At 43.4% G+C, this 16735-nt stretch overlaps 1 protein-coding gene across 1 annotated transcript in view; it reads left to right on the top strand.

Annotated features, from left to right (window-relative positions):
- The window catches only part of LOC115541498 (NLR family CARD domain-containing protein 3), a 17937-nt gene extending 2488 nt beyond the window's left edge, over positions 1 to 15449 (top strand). Inside the window, exons 2-9 of the mRNA XM_030353246.1 lie at positions 1578 to 1695; positions 2211 to 3656; positions 3726 to 4065; positions 8444 to 8617; positions 9242 to 9415; positions 10887 to 11060; positions 11791 to 11837; positions 13460 to 15449. Coding sequence (XP_030209106.1) covers positions 1614 to 1695; positions 2211 to 3656; positions 3726 to 4065; positions 8444 to 8617; positions 9242 to 9415; positions 10887 to 11060; positions 11791 to 11837; positions 13460 to 14010 — 2988 coding nt within the window. The 5' untranslated portion in view covers positions 1578 to 1613 and the 3' untranslated portion in view covers positions 14011 to 15449. The remainder of the gene's footprint in view (positions 1 to 1577; positions 1696 to 2210; positions 3657 to 3725; positions 4066 to 8443; positions 8618 to 9241; positions 9416 to 10886; positions 11061 to 11790; positions 11838 to 13459) is intronic.
- The last annotated feature ends 1286 nt before the right edge of the window (positions 15450 to 16735 follow it).

Consider the following 16735-nt stretch of genomic DNA (forward strand, 5'->3'; position numbering starts at 1 on the left):
AATTTACTTTAAGAAAACTAATATACTGGGTACAGTGCTTTGTATAGTGAACCTACCAGATCAAAAGCAAAGGCTTCTCTGATCGAGTAGTAACGCAGCACTGGACTAAGCGCTGCAGATCTGCAGGACACCATATGGCCCAGGGTGGCTCCCATTCACACTTATAAAACAAGGCAGTTTTATTTTGGCGCAATTCATATATAATAATACACTACATTTTTAACGACCGTTACAGGCGTCAAACATGGCGTCCATGCTGAGTTGGGAGCAGTGAGAGTTCCACCAAACTACCCTAATTTCAGCCCGCACACCCGTCGTAATTGCCGCGGTTAATGCAAACAGATTCATATTGCTTCAGAAAACGATCTTGATAATGTGTTTACTGTCAACCATCAAAACAGAGCACAAACAAGCCTTATCAAGGTAGGATACACTGCTGTCAATCAAACATCGGCAACGTCAGAGACATTAGAGGGGACTCAAACTCCAAGGAAAGCTAGCCTGCATCCCTTGTGCAGACCACTCCATATCAATATTTTTTTTCATAATTCTTCTATTGATGAATACATCACAAATATTCACAGTCAAAGCGAGGCTTCAGATATTCCCAACAAAGTTAAACCTGTCTATCTGGTACCCTCGCTCACCATTATGTATACATCATGGACAAGAGCAAATACTCAAATCCTTGTCACACATTTTAATGGCTGCCATTTTTACAAAGGTCTTTACGTATCCAGGCGTGATAGGATTGTGTACATTGTATCAGAGAGTTTACCATGCTTATTTTCTACAAACAGTGTCAATTCATATAAATTGTGTTGTTAGACAACAAATGTTTTCCCGGTGCTTTGCAGAAACGTCTGTGTTCACTGATTTAAATGCCACCATGCCTGATTTTATGATCATTGATGAGAACAACAGAAATGGGTTCAATCTGGAAGTCGGATGCTGTTTTGATTGAAGTCTAGAGGAGGCTTACTTAACAAAGCTGGTAAACTATAACCCTCTTGTACAACAAATATCTGGCCTTGGCCACAAAAGTCAATATCTGGTAGTTATCTTCAGCAACCTGGGCCATGTGCATAGGCCTGTCATCAGGGGTCTCAGGATGGTTGGCTTTACAAAAGCAAGGGCAAAACTTGCCAAATACTGCTCAATATCCTCCATCATTGGAAGCCGCCACATTTTGAGGAGAAGATGTTGTGTGTATCCATAATCTGCTGTTTGAACTGTCATCAGACCCACATTGAGAGATAATGCCTGAGCAATGTTTTTTATCTGTAACATTTATTTTCTTATGTACATTTATTATGAATTGCGGACATAAATAAAGAAGTTAAAATGTGTGTGTGTGTGTGTGTGTGTGTGTTCTCCACAGACACCAGGAGAGGTCAAAGGTTACCAGTGCTCAGTCTGTACAGCAGCATCAAACAGGGCTGATCAAGGTATGTAAATGTCCAACAAGACATTTGACTTTAGCTCTACAGGAACATTAAAAAGCATCTCTTGAGATTCTCCCAGAGGGACGAGAATCCAGGACAGTAATGTTCTCCTTGATGTTTGTTCTGTTCCAGAGGGCTGAGCAGAATAGACACCCTTTCCTAGACAAGATGCTGAAGAAGTTCTGGATGGGTCCCTTCCTACATTACCCACAATGCTCAGAGATTAACAGGGAGGAGGAGGAGGTGAATGGTAAGAAGGAGGAGCAGAGGAGGCGCGCCATAGAGGGAGTGGTGGACATCTTGAAAACAGAGAAGAAGCACACATTTTGAAGAGCAGTAGGAGATTATTGTTTGTTCTGTTCAGACTAAATGACATAATGTGAGACATTTCTAACTTTGATGCAGAGATATCTTTCCTCTTTGGGGTTAAATGGTTTGATCCAGATATGTAGGGTTATTGTTGGGGTGTCAGGTTAAATGGTTTGATCCAGATATGTATGGTTATTGTTGGTCTTACAGGTTAAAGAACGTTAAACACTGTCTTGTTATATCAGCATAGCAAGTCACTTTACACTAATTCACTATCCTTATTAATATAATTTGAATAATCATATTTCTGGAAATGACGAAATAGTCCTGAACATTTTTAATCTATGACATTCAGTCCTTGTCACAAACAGCTTCTCTGACCACAAGTAATGAAGCCACTATTTCCACTGATGTCACCTTCCTCTAACTGATGTCTTCTGTTGTTTTCTCTTTTAGGATCTGATGCTGTCGAGTGCCAACATAAAATAAAGTCTAATTTGAAGAAGAAGTTCAGGGTTGTGTTTGAGGGAATCGCTATAGCAGGACAGCGAACAGATCTGAATGACTTCCTCACAGAGATCTTCCTCACAGAGAGAGGCAGTGGAGAGGTCAACAAGGAACATGAGGTCAGACTGATTGAAACAGCTTCCAGGAAACCAGCCATGGAGGAAACACCAATCAGATGTGAGGACATCTTTAAACCCGTACCTGGAAGAGATCAACCAATCAGGACAATGATGACAACTGGGGTGGCCGGCATTGGTAAAACCGTCTTAACACAGAAGTTCACCCTGGACTGGGCCAAAGGCAAAGCCAACCAGGACTTACACTTCACATTTCTCCTCACTTTCAGAGAGCTGAATTTACTAAAAGGGAAAGAATTTAGCTTGGTGGAACTTCTTCATCACTTCTTTATTGAGACCAAAGAAGCAGGAATCTGCAGTTACGACCGGTTTCAAGTTGTCTTCATCTTGGATGGTCTGGATGAGTGTCGACTTCCTCTGGATTTCCAGAGAAACCCGATCTGGACTGATGTCACAAAGTCCACCTCGGTGGACGTGTTGCTGACAAACCTCATCAGGGGCGACCTGCTTCCCTCCGCTCGCATCTGGATAACCACACGCCCTGCGGCAGCCAATCAGATCCCTGCTAAATGTGTTGACATGGTGACAGAGGTGAGAGGGTTCACCGACCCACAGAAAGAGGAATACTTCAGGAAGAGAATCAGAGAGAAGACACTGGCCAGCACAATCATCTCCCACGTCAAAAAATCACGAAGCCTCCACATCATGTGTCACATCCCAGTCTTCTGTTGGATCACGGCTACAGTTCTGCAGGACCTCTTCAAAACATCCAAGATAGGAGATGAGATACCCAAGACCGTGACTCAGATGTACAGCCACTTCCTGAGGGTCCAGTCCAAACAGGTGAACAGAGAGTATCCTGGGAGAGCTGAACCAGATGCCCACTGGAGTTCAGAGAGCAGGGAGATCATTGTTTCTCTCGGAAAACTGGCTTTTAACCAGCTGGAGAAAGGCCACCTGATCTTCTACGAGGCAGACCTGGCAGAGTGTGACATCGATATCAGAGCAGCCTCAGTGTACTCAGGAGTGTTCACCCAGATCTTTAAAGAGGAGTGTGATCTGTACCAAGACAAGGTGTTCTGCTTTGTCCATCTGAGCCTCCAGGAGTTTCTCGCTGCCCTTTATGTCTTTAAGTCCTTCATCAACACTGATGTCAATCTGCTCTCAGAAGAACCACCAACATCCAGGCAAGATAAACTCCTCCACCTCTACCAGACTGCTGTGGACCAGGCCTTACAGAGTGAGTACGGACACCTGGACTTGTTCCTCCGCTTCCTCCTGGGCCTCTCTCTGGAGCCTAATCAGAATCGCCTACGAGGTCTACTGGAAATACCTAAAAAAGGATACCTAGAAAAAGATTTAATGAAGAACATTTGGTTAAGAGAAGATCTGGCGAGGCAGAGAAGTAGACGAAGATGGACCAAGCAGAAAACAATGTCTTACATCAAGGGGAAGATAGATGGAGATCTCTCTCCAGAGAGAACCATAAATCTGTTCCACTGTCTGAATGAGCTGAACGACTGTTCTCTAGTGGACCAGATCCAACTGTCCCTGACATCAGGAAGTCTGTTCAAAACGCATGTCTCTCCTGCTCAGTGGTCAGCTCTGGTCCTCATCTTACTGTCATCAGAAAAGGAGCTGGAAGTGTTTGACCTGAAGGAATACTCAGCTTCAGAGGAGGGTCTTCTGAGGCTGCTGCCATTGGTCAAAGCCTCCAAAACATCTCTGTAGGTTCATTAATAACATGTATCACAATACACACAACACAATATACCTGATAGTAGAATATAAAAGTTATGATAACATAGAAAACATCTTTCGAGGTTAACTTATAACATGTATCTCAATATACACAGTGTTATATTGTTTAACCAGGTTGAAACTCAAACTCAAATGCTCTATTCATTAATAATATTGTTTAATAATAGTTAAATACAGCTGTGTTTAAATATGTAGCTATATGTATGAACAAGTACCTACTTATTGATACGGATAGATTCATAAATATAAGTTTATTATTAATAAAAGCATTTTAACCTTGGTTACATGGACGATATGGGTTTAACCAATAGGATTGGTTGATCAAGACACTTCAGGGTCATAAGGGAGAAGGATGAGAGGTTCGATTGAGCGGAAAAAAAATGAGAGAGAGGGAAGAGACGAAGGAGGAGAGTACTTTATTTTCTGTAGAGATCGCCCAACTAAATGATATTTCAACATTTACTTATTAGTTGTTACCAGTAGCGGCGCCAAAAAATTATGATTGCAGGAGATACGGAGGGCTAGATTGTTTATAGCAGGGGCTGATACATTTTGACGCAAAAAAACCCCGCTGTGGTCGCCAAGTGTCGCAACGGATCCTGGGAGGGTCGACGGCTTCGAGGCAGACATGGTTGTGGGCGATAGGATGTGTGTTTCAGGTGTGTGTGTGGTGTGTTTACATAAAGTCCCTCTCAGGGTCGTGTGGAGTATGGGCCACGAGAGTTGCAAACTCTTATAACTTGGGCTCCCGTCTGGTCGTTCACGTGCTAGTCGCCTCCTTACTATTAAAAACGTCATTTACCATTAATATTTGTCACAACAAATTGACTGGGCGTTTTGAGAGGGGGAGCTTAGAGGGGGCTCAGGCTTTTTAGGGGAGCTTAAGCCCCTTGCCCCCCCTTGTGTCGCCACTGGTTGTAACCCCAATACACAAAACTTCTCTGTTTTTTTTGTCATCACCATCACACAACACCACCATGTCTGTGTGCATGCGTAGAATCTTCCTTCTTCTCTTATCTGCACCGCAAAAACCAAAACATAATTACAGATCCTTCTCTGTTCAGCAATACTATCTGTACATATCCTGTACATTTCGTGGAAAGACTCCTGTAAGTTTATTAGAGTAGCCAGAGCAGCTTGACGGTCCAACGCATGGAAATAATCCAACATGCTACTTTATTTCCTGTACTGGCGCTGTTTGTAACGTAAACGCGTACGCAACGTGAGCAGATCTGAGCCGAGTTATGCGTCTTGGCAGTGTAGATGGAAACACAACGGCGGAGCGCATTAAAATGTTCCACTCTGGAGGGTGGTTTCAGATTTTTCCGTTTTTAAGCCCCAAAAACGCTGTCAACGTCTTTAAACGAAAGGCACTTCCGATAAAATATTTAGTGGTTTTGGGCCAAACACTGCAAAAATTCCAATATTGAATACAAATAAGAATCTAATGCAGTGGCGGCTGGTGAATTTTATTTTAGGTGGGGCTGAAAGTTTGAAAACCAAACCCCTGTAGGGGGGTCTCGGGGCATCGTTCCCCAGAAGATTTATTTTTGATTTTCACAAACAAACTAAGCATTCTGGTGCATTCTGACAAAATATTAAAGACAAAATAGAACATTTCCTTACAAAGACGAATGGGGCCGGGGAACTAAGTTTTAAATTAATTGATTTGTCTTGTAGAATTCAGCAAGATTAAAAGTGCAAATACATCAACAAAATTTATATAAATGGGCAACCTTTTGTGTGGTTGTTCAAGACACACTGAAGGCATGATACCACCATAGGTTTGCAGAGAACTATTTACAATATGCACACTGAAGGCATGATGCCACCATAGGTTCGCAGAGAACTATATACAATATGCACACTGAAGGCATGATGCCACCATAGGTTTGCAGAGAACTATATACAATATACACACTGAAGGCATGATGCCACCATAGGTTTGCAGAGAACTATATACAATATGCACACTGAAGGCATGATGCCACATTGGTTTGCAGAGAACTATATACAATATGCACACTGAAGGCATGATGCCACCATAGGTTTGCAGAGAACTATATACAATACAACTATATACAATATGCAAACTTGAAAGGGGTGGGGTGGTGGTGGGGGTTGTGAAAATATGTCGATTTTTGTCAACTTCTTCGTTGCGTCGTCTTACCCCTATTCGATGACCCTCATCCAGCTGTGTAGCGATGCTCATTCTGCCTACCATGGCTAGTTTGACACAGTTATTCATGTGAATCATGGATCGTTCATGTTTCTTCAACCTTTCAGAGAGATGCTTGAGGTCTGTTATTCCAGTTTCGGTCCAGGCAGAATCAGATGAAGATTTGAAAAGCAGACAAGGAAAGCAAAACAGCGCATTGTTTGATCTGCATCCAGTTATCAAAGCCTTTTTGTCAAACTAAGTCAGCGTGAAACTCCTTGTGTAGGACTTCTGCTTCTCTTTGGAAGGCTGTGTTATATGAATGTTCTTCGGCCTGTGTGGTCCGAGTTGTTTAATTCGAACCATTTCAGTGTACGTTCTCCTTGCAAATGGGTTTTCTAAGCGATTGAACCGAATTCGGGGGTAATTCTTCCATATTGAGCACAGCTGCCTGCAACACAACTAGCTATTTTTTAAACAATTCACGCACGCAACGCAACTCTGTGTGTTTTTGACGTTTTCGTTGCTAGGTAACCAGGGTTTGGGGCTCCAAGTGCCAGCGCCCCAAACCCTTCATTAAAGTGAATGGCATCAGAATTGCTATGGCCGCTCTAAGTGAACGACGGTTTGGGGCGCCGTGAGCTGGCGCAACTAGAAGTGAAATTAGTCTGTCTAGAGCCTGAATTTCGCCATGAAATATAAATACAGTGCCAGAATATTAATTCAGTGTGCATTCCCTAGCGCCAGTGTTGTATAGTAGCGAAGTAGAAATACTTCGTTACTGTACTTAAGTAGTTTTTTTGGATATTTGTACTTTACTTTACTACTTATATTTCTCTGTACTTTTACTTTTACTTCGCTACATTTTGCGAAGAAAACGGATACTTTTACTCCGCTACATTTCGCTTGAAACCTTCGTTACTCGTTACAAAATCAACTCATCTTTAGAAAAAAAAAAAAGAATCATGAGAGATATGAGAATAACGTCGGGGACTGTGGTAGAACACAGACTGCGAGCCTGTTTGGCGAATCAGCTGTCCCAGCGCACGTTCGCAAAGCCCCCTTGCTTAGTTACTGTTGCTACGTCGATCAAAACTCCTACGACGGTCAACACACAAATGCATGGCTAGGACGAGGGCAAGGGCTATCAAAATTCTACTATTTGTATCAGGCTGGTTTGTACACGCAGTATTACAACACTATCTTATACACTTCACACTCTACTTGCTGCTGACTGAGCACAGTAGATCAATACGCCGCTTGTATCGTTTTCTATCACATACATTTCAAACATGAGGTCCGTTGTAAAAATAAACCAAGGAGTGCATGTTTGATCGATCGTCATTAAAGCTGACTTGATACGAATGTAACAACGTTGTTAAACTAGTGAGATCAGATCCAGCCTTGTGTGGTTGCTATAGAAACGCGTTACCTACAGTTGAGCTAACGTTATTCACCGTAGTTCTAAAGGGAACTACTTTTCGAGGGAGATGAACTTAAACAGAGCATACATTTAATAAGCATGTAATACGAATAAAAAAAAGGCTAATTATTAAAGTATTTGAATTGTTTTATTATGTTGGCCGGCGCGAAGTAGAATAAACGGAATAATCACCTCAAGGCAGGGCAATAAACAGTTTGATATGCCCGGCTCGCGGAAGGTTACCGCCCTCGACTTCGCCTCGGGCGGTAAGCCGTCCACGAGCCGGGCATATCAAACTGTTTATTGCCCGGCCTCTCGGTGATTATTCCATACTTATTCTCAAAATTCTGACCCTTTGCTTTTTTATTAACAGCAGTTACTTGTACTTTTACTTTCAGTACTTAAGTACATTTAATATCAGAAAAGTACTTTTGATACTTAAGTACAGTAAAGATCAGATACTTTAATACTTTTACTTAAGTACTATTCTAAAAGGTGACTTTTACTTTTACTTAAGTAATTTTCCAGTAAGGTATCTGTACTTTTACTTATATATGGCTTTTGAGTACTTTATACACCACTGCCTAGCGCCCTCTATGGGCCAGCCGCCAATGATCTAATGTATTGACTAGTATATATTAGTTAAATTAATAAAACATCTCTGATTAAAGATTTCGAAACAAGTCCTTCATTATATTCATAGTAAACGCCTCAAGTTACTTTAATAACAGTTCCTAACTTGTTCTGTTTATTGTGTGTTCAGGCTCAATGGCTGTCATCTGTCAGAGAGATGCTGTGAAGCTCTGGCCTCAGTTCTCAGCTCCAACTCCTCTAGTCTGACAGAGCTGGACCTGAGTACCAATGATCTGCAGGATTCAGGAGTGAAGCTGCTCTCTGATGGACTGGGGAGTCCACACTGTACACTGGAAACTCTCAGGTCAGTTTTACTCAATGGTCAAACAGTTACACAACAAATACCACATCAGAGGACATTGAACAGATTTACCTCCAGAATGTTAACAGGTCTTAATAAATAAGTAGAATATGTCCTCTCAGGGCTCAAGACACATTTTCTACTGGTGCCACTAACTTTTTAATTTGGTGGCACCCTAACAAATGTGGTTGCACCCCTTTATTAAACATGAAAATGTCCTTGGTCACGTACCGTCCATCTGTGTCCATTCATGTGAACAGATTCACTCACTTCAAATCAAATAGCTACTAATAATAACCGGCTGCTGATTGGATAACAGTAAAAGGTGGACATTGGATTCAGTTTGTTAATCATGGTATAATGTGTATGTTTTATTACATTCACATTCTTCTCATTATCATGTAGTTAGACAGTAAGGTGGACTTTGGACATTTTCATCTAAGAACCGGCTCTTTTTAGGGACATTGTCAGGAGTTCGTTATTCATCTGACCTCTTAGTAAGTCAAATTTAAGTACAGAAGATCTACTGTACTGACATTTAGTTAAACTAATAAAACAAGTATAATAACAAATTTCGAATAAAACATTAAACCAGTTCCTAACATGTTGTGTTTATTGTGTGTGAAGGCTGAATCGCTGTCAGCTGTCAGAGAGATGCTGTGAAGCTCTGGCCTCAGTTCTCAGCTCAAGCGCCTCTAGTCTGAGAGAGCTGGACCTGAGCAACAATGATCTGCAGGATTCAGGAGTGAAGCTGCTCTCTGCTGGACTGGGGAGTCCACACTGTACACTGGAAACTCTCAGGTCAGTTTCACTCAAAGGTCAAACAGTTACACCACTAGTTCCACATCAGAGGACAGTTATATAACGCAGTACCTGCGATGACCATATCCATGACTTTGGTATCATTGGATATATTAGACCTTGTTGTTCAGGTGGATATCCTAATACATCCATATGCCTGCAACTTTTCAATTACAAATATGAACTCAAAATATACTTATATTCCCCCCCCACTGTCCCCCGTACACGGGACGGTGATCGTTTAGAGAAGGGTGAAGAAAAGGGGGTCTTGGGAGGGTCTGGGCCTTAGTTGGAAACCTCAGACCCCCTGAAAGCCTCGACAGAAACATTATGGAGGGTCTCTGGAAAGATCTAAAAAAAACATTTGTAACTTGCAATTGTCACACAAAACGTGTTTTAAGGCTTACTATATCCAGTGCTCATTATCTAAAACAATTGGACAACTACTCTCACCTTGTAAGTAGTCTATCGGCCAGTCGTTTATTTAGTAAACTGTCTCTTGTAACAGATGATGTAGGCCAGAGTGCCGTCATTAGAAAATTAGCATTATTTGTCAGAGGGGGTTTGCAAATATATTTGCAAATATCTTTGTACTGTATGTTACTTATCTTAATGTATTTTAAGTTTCACATGAACACATTTCAAATTCTAATCTATTAAGTTGTTGCTGTGAGCACTGCTTCATACTGCAGGTCTGAGCATCACTGATTGCTTTAATGAGTCACTTAAACCATTAGAACGGAGCATGAATCACAGGAAGGCCCGTGCACTGATCTCTGATTTGTTTTCTGACATTAAAATGTCGTCACCTTTTTGGGCCATCACCAGTTTGCACCCCTGATAATAATACTTTTGATCATGTTAGTGGTTTCCCTGAATGATATATAATCTAGAATGATAGTACAATCTAACCGAGTTCTAGATAAAGGTGATACTTTAGGCAAGTGAAATACAAAGAAGCCCAAAGTCCTGTCATTGAGTGGACCTCGCTCCACAGCGGAATAGAGACTAGGGCTTGGGGCGCTACAATGCTGATATATTATGTGGCCGTTGAATACCCGCTTGTTTCCGGGAAGGCCTTCTTCCACGGGTGGCGCTGTCGCAAATGGTCCCTATCTAAATGTGGAGTGGTTTAGAAAACCTAACGTATTATGTCTGAGAAGCTTTCTCTTGGCCATCTTCAACCGCTGGCCAGAAGGAGCTCCACATATCCACACACAACTCACCGCCGGTGTCCCCTCACTGGACCAGGAAGTGCTCCATAAAAGGACCTTCTACGTCACCAAGGCAACGCCACTTGAGTTTGGAGTAGGACATTCACAAACTGGTTGGCAGACAGACACAGGATTTTACTTGTGTGTGTGTGTCTGTGTGTGTGTGTGTGTGTGTGTGTGTGTGTGTGTGTGTGTGTGTGTGTGTGTGTGTGTGTGTGAGTGTGTGTGTGTGTGTGTGTGTGTGTGTGTGTGTGTAGCTTGTCTGGCTGCCTGGTCACACAGGAAGGCTGTTTATCTCTGATCTCAGCGCTGAGCTCCAACCCCTCCCACCTGAGAGAGCTGGACCTGTGCTACAATCACCCAGGAGACTCTGGAGCTGAGCTGCTCTCTGCTTTACTGAAGAATCCACACTGGAGACTGGACACTCTCAGGTATGGAGAGGATGGCTCCACACTCAGGGACTAATGCCGCTTTTCCACTGCATGGTACCAGCTCGACACGACTCGACTCGACTCAGCTCGCATTTTTTGCGTTTCCACCGCGAAAACATGGTATCTGGTACCTGAAGTGGCTGCTTTTTCTAGTACCGCCTCGCTCTAGGTTCCAAGCGAGCTGAGCCGATGCTAAAAGGTGACGTCGGCAGACGGCCGGCCACTGATTGGCCAGAGAGTGTGACGAAGTCACGAGAGCGACATGGCAACCATGCTGGTAACAGCCATAGCAGCGCCGCAGCCAACATATTCCACTTCTTCAACTTCTTCAACATGCCAGCTAATAATACGAACACGAATACCATCGCATCGATGTCCTCCATTGTTGTTATGTGGGTTCTGTGGGTTGCGTAGGTGTTGTTTGCGTCGCGTACAAAAATACGTCACAGCCCTTTCGCGCAGCCGACCCCGCCCACGTCCAGGAGGTACTATTTGCGGTGGAAAAGGACCCGTGCTGCTACCGCGTCGCGTCGTGTCGAGTCGTGTCGTGTCGAGTCGAGCTACATGTGCGGTGGAAAAGCGGCAAAAGTCTCCTACAAGACTTCAAGCCGCTGCTAGATGAAGTGGTTTGAAAAGGCAGCTGTAACTCATGTTATGTAGAACGTTATGAGACGGCAGATGATGAAGGTGAATGTTTCAACATGCTGCTCTCACTTTGATTCCCCCCCAGTGTGGAGCACGGTGGAGTGTTGAGGCTGAAACCAGTTCCATTGAGATGTAAGTATCCGTTTGATTCATCACAACACACACTCACTATTGAGATGGAAAGTCCATCCACACAGCAGGAAGTGAGATCAGATCCTACTGGGAATGAAGATGATGGCCAACATCATGTGTCGACCGTCACATTTAAACCTGCTTGCATAAAACCCAGCAGGTATTACATTGTTTTATTACACGGGTCTTTTCAACGTTCCGTTCACTTGCATGGGCACTTCACAACTTCCGGCGGTCAATTATTTTAGAACGGATGAATAATGACCGCTGTCAAGGTAAACAAAAGGACTTTTTGCCTTTGGTATCACTCCGCACGTAGTCCGGTAACTTATCAATGTAATAAGCGGGATATGTATCAACCCAAACGCTGTCGGTTGCTAAGCGACGACGTCAACGTCTTGGGCGGACTATTGAATGCTGGTAACCAATACATTGTAAATAAAAAAAAAAAAATTGGGAAGTAGCCGTGTAATAAGCGGGATAATGTATCGAACTTCGCCGGTCATTATCGAAAAATAAGCCCCTTCATGGCGAAGCAAGACACCTCCGCTGCGCGTCGGTGTCCTGTTCGCCCTGTCGGGGCTTATTTTCTCGATAATGACCGGCGTTCTATACATTATCCCTTACATATTATGTATTGGATAGTTGGTAATGTTGTGATTATGATCAGACAAAGTAATGATAATGATCATGAACCTAACATCTGGTCTCAGACTGTAGTATTTTGGGTATACTAACAATAAGTAGACGGACACAGACTTTACTCTTTACTTATTTATTGAGAATTCGAAAACGTGGCTCTCCCGCATAGCGACCTTACATACAATGGCTAGCTCAGGATAGGTAGCGGTGAGCTACTGCACACAGCGATGGCACTACTGCCCCTAGTGGTGGGATGCAAGTATCCCACTCTGCAACAAGACCAACATATTCTGCTGGGGGCCCCCAACAAATGTCCCGATATGGGCGTGTCCTTTGTCCAGGTATGGGCATGTCCTTTGTCCCAGTATGGGCGTGGCCTTTGTCCCAGTATGGGCGTGTCTTTTGTCCCAGTATGGGCGTGTCCTTTGTCCCAGTATGGGCGTGGCCTTTGTCCGATACCGCCTGTCTGTGTTCCTTCATTTGAAGAGTTTCACACTTGTTTTTAATTCATATGTGCGTGCGGACGTTGAGATGGGTTGTGACTGGTGATTGGTACCAGACGGCCATTGTCAATGCCCCTTCTAATTCTAATTAATAAAAAATAATAATATATAATTTATTGTTTCTCGGCGACCCGGTACCACGTGAGTCACGACCCGATACCACATGATCACGACCCGATACCACATGATTCACGACACGGTACCACGTGAGTCCAGACCCGGTACCGGGTGCCGACCAATAGGTTGGGGGTTAGGATTAGGATCAGCTCTCACCGTTGATTTCAAAGGAGAGGGCTGAAGGAGGCGGGTCGCTGAAGCGTTGCGTGGCGGCGCGGCTCCTCAGATTAGCGGGGAGACGCTGGCTCTCATTACAGGAGGCTGAAGCTGTTCATCCTCATCAGATGATAAGACACACACATCTGAACACTCCCCAGTGTCTCTGTGGCCAGCAGCTCATCATGTCTGGTTCTCCCTCAGATGCCTGTGAACTCACACTGGACCCCAACACGGCCAACGAATACCTCTCTCTGTCTGAGGACAAGAGCAAGGTGACGCTGGTTGGAGAGGACCAGTCGTATCCGGATCACCCAGACAGATTTGACTACTATCCCCAGGTGTTGGGTAGGGAGGCTCTGACTGGCCGCTGTTACTGGGAGGTAGAGTGGGAAGGAGAGGTTGTTATAGGAGTGACATACAGAGGAATCCCAAGGAGAGGACGGGGTGGTGACAGCGGGCTTGGAGAGAACAACAAGTCCTGGATTCTTTATTGTCGTGATGATCGTTACTCTGCCTGGTACGACGGTATAGAGACAGCCCTCCCTCTCCCCCCCGCTGGCTCCACCAGAGTAGGAGTGTATCTGGACCGGCCTGCTGGCTCTCTGTCCTTCTACAGAGTGTCCCCAGGTGGAGGAGGGTCCTCAGACACACTGACACACATCCACACCTTCCAGGCCTCCTTCACCCAGGAGGACCTCCTCCCTGGGGTTGGGATAGGGTGGGGGTCCTCAATGTCTCTTTGTTCGTTGTAGACACACACACACACACACACACACACACACACACACACACACACACACACACACACACACACACACACACACACACACACACACACACAATCATGAGTGAGAGCATAGAGAGGCCTCAGGTGAGCTCTGCTGGGTTGTAGAGGAGCTGCTCTGGCCTGGTCAGGATCGGAGGGGGGGTACAGACTGAGTTACATGTGTGGGTCTATGTTTTCTCAGATAGGGGTCATCAAGTTATCTCCCTGTGTGTTTCACCGGATGACCGTCCCCCAACCGACCCCCACGGGGACTGCCCCGATCTTGTCGCCCCCCCCCTCAGGGTAGCTGTGTTAGAGGGCCCACCCCGTCCCAAGGTCTGGTGCCCCAAACGTCTCAAAGCTTCTAAGGCTCAGCCTTCCTCTTGGCCCTTTACTGTAACGCGTCAATTTGTATTAATCGTGTTAAAATAAGATTGCGTTAAAGCGTAATTAATGTTTTAACTTGTCCAGCCCTAGTATATATAAATATAAACTCACATATACACACACAGTAGCACCCATATATAAACACACACATGCATATTCAAACAAGTGAGCACACAAACACTGTATGTATATATCAAGACGCAAAGGATTTCTTGGGCTTCTGAAAGTTAATTAACTCTGAAAGGAAAAGACTTAAGACCTTCCATGAGGTTAACTAAGCAGGTTTTACAAAGAATATATTTCTAATGACAAATGCATTTTAAATATTGATTGATAGTGAATCGAAATATGTTTATACTACAATATTTTGTATGTTTTCAGCCGTTTAGAGTTTCATAATGCATTGCTCTTAAATAATTTTTATATTCATAATGCAAGTGATCAATTCATGTGCCTGAAAAAGCCTATAAACTGATCACTTTTATTATGAAGGAAATATGCTTTGTTACTTTTCTTATTTGAGAAATAACTTGAACATCGTTTTTGTTTATTGATTTTTCATGCTTTTCGTTTCATGTCATTTTTTTATATGTTTGATTATTATTGATACAGGGTATACCTTCGGTGAATTTAAATTCCTACATACAGGCTACAGGGCAGTCTCTAGGCTTTATGTGAAAAAAAGAAAATGACCAAGCATTTGTTTATAATTCATTTGAAAAAAAAAGTGTGTATAATCAGCACCCACTCACCTAACAGACGGAGAGAACATCACGCAATTGGGTTATATGACTTATATCCTAATACATTTTCTTACACAACAGTACTTTTATCTATTGTCTTGATATTATTGGATTATGTAATAATCCAATAATTATTATTGTATTGGATTGATATTAATGTAACTAATGCACTGGTCTATGAAACCAAAATAAGTAGATGCGAATGTATGTCGATGCATTTTAATGCATAGTTTTATAATTGTGAACACGAAAACATACACAGGCCTAATAAAACCATTTTTTTTGCAAATACAAATGTGTTGTGGGGTTTATTAAAGACAAACGGTAGACACCTGAATGCACGGATGAGATCATCTTTTGACAGTAACAAATCATATTTTTATTGTATGGATATACATTTGTATGTTTTGAATATGAAACCTTGATGGAAAGACAAACCATTCAAAGCTCAGGTTTACAATCGTGAAAACATTTATACTGAAACAGTGAAGAAGACAACAACGCGGAAGTTTTGGAGGTTTTGGTTAATCTTTGCATCACAGATTCCACACTTAGATAGATGCTAACATTGCTCAGTGAATAACAGAGAACGCAATCTATAAAGGAGGAAATCAGAAGAGGAACCATGTGTATTATCTCAGCAGAGTGGAAAATGTGTTTGTGATCAGCCAAACATAGATAACAGCTATGTGTTGACCAAAGAGAGGAGCCAATCGCTCTGACAACAATCACAGGAACGCTTCAAACCCCAACGCACCATCCCACTGTCCGCCAACACACACACACACACACGCACACACAGACACACACACACACACACACACACACACACACACAGACACACACACACACACACACACACACACACACACACACACACACACACACACACACACACACACACACACACACACACACACACACACAGAGTTCCTGGCTCATACTGCTTCACACTTTTGCTCTGTCCGATTAGCATCCGCAAAAGAGTTTCAACGAGCGCCACATTCTTGGGATGGAAGAGGAAGATTTCAAAGCAGGTTTTGTCAAGTCTACGGTGATTCAGGGTTGTCAAGGCAGACTTCATGGAGACTTTGAGGTATTTTTAGCTGAATATGTCTGTACGTTATACACGGTGCTAGACCTACAGTAGACCTATCTCTGAGCAGCCACCTGCATGCCTGGGGAGTATAAGGCATAAGCACGAGAACACCATTAGAAGATAGTGGCCTCAGCCTTGCTTAACGTTAGTGTATTTATGTCTTGATAGCGGTACTGTTTAAACGGCGCTATCTGTGATAGATAGTACACTTTAAACAATAGGCTGTGAATGTGCCTTTCTCCTCCTGGGCTTCATGTGTGGGTGAGTGTGGGTGAGAGTGTGTGTGTGTGTGTGTGTGTGTGTGTGTGTGTGTGTGTGTGTGTGTGTGTGTGTGTGTGTGTGTGTGTGTGTGTGTGTGTGTGCTATCTATGGAAGTGCATGTGCAAAAGTGCTTGTGGGCTTGCATGTGTGGGTGAGTGTGTGTGAGCGTATGCATGTGTGGGCATGCATCTATGGGTGTGCATGTGCATGTGTGTGTGTGT

The sequence above is a fragment of the Gadus morhua genome, chromosome 4 (assembly GCF_902167405.1).
Source record: "Gadus morhua chromosome 4, gadMor3.0, whole genome shotgun sequence".
In the NCBI taxonomy this organism is placed as follows: domain Eukaryota; kingdom Metazoa; phylum Chordata; class Actinopteri; order Gadiformes; family Gadidae; genus Gadus; species Gadus morhua.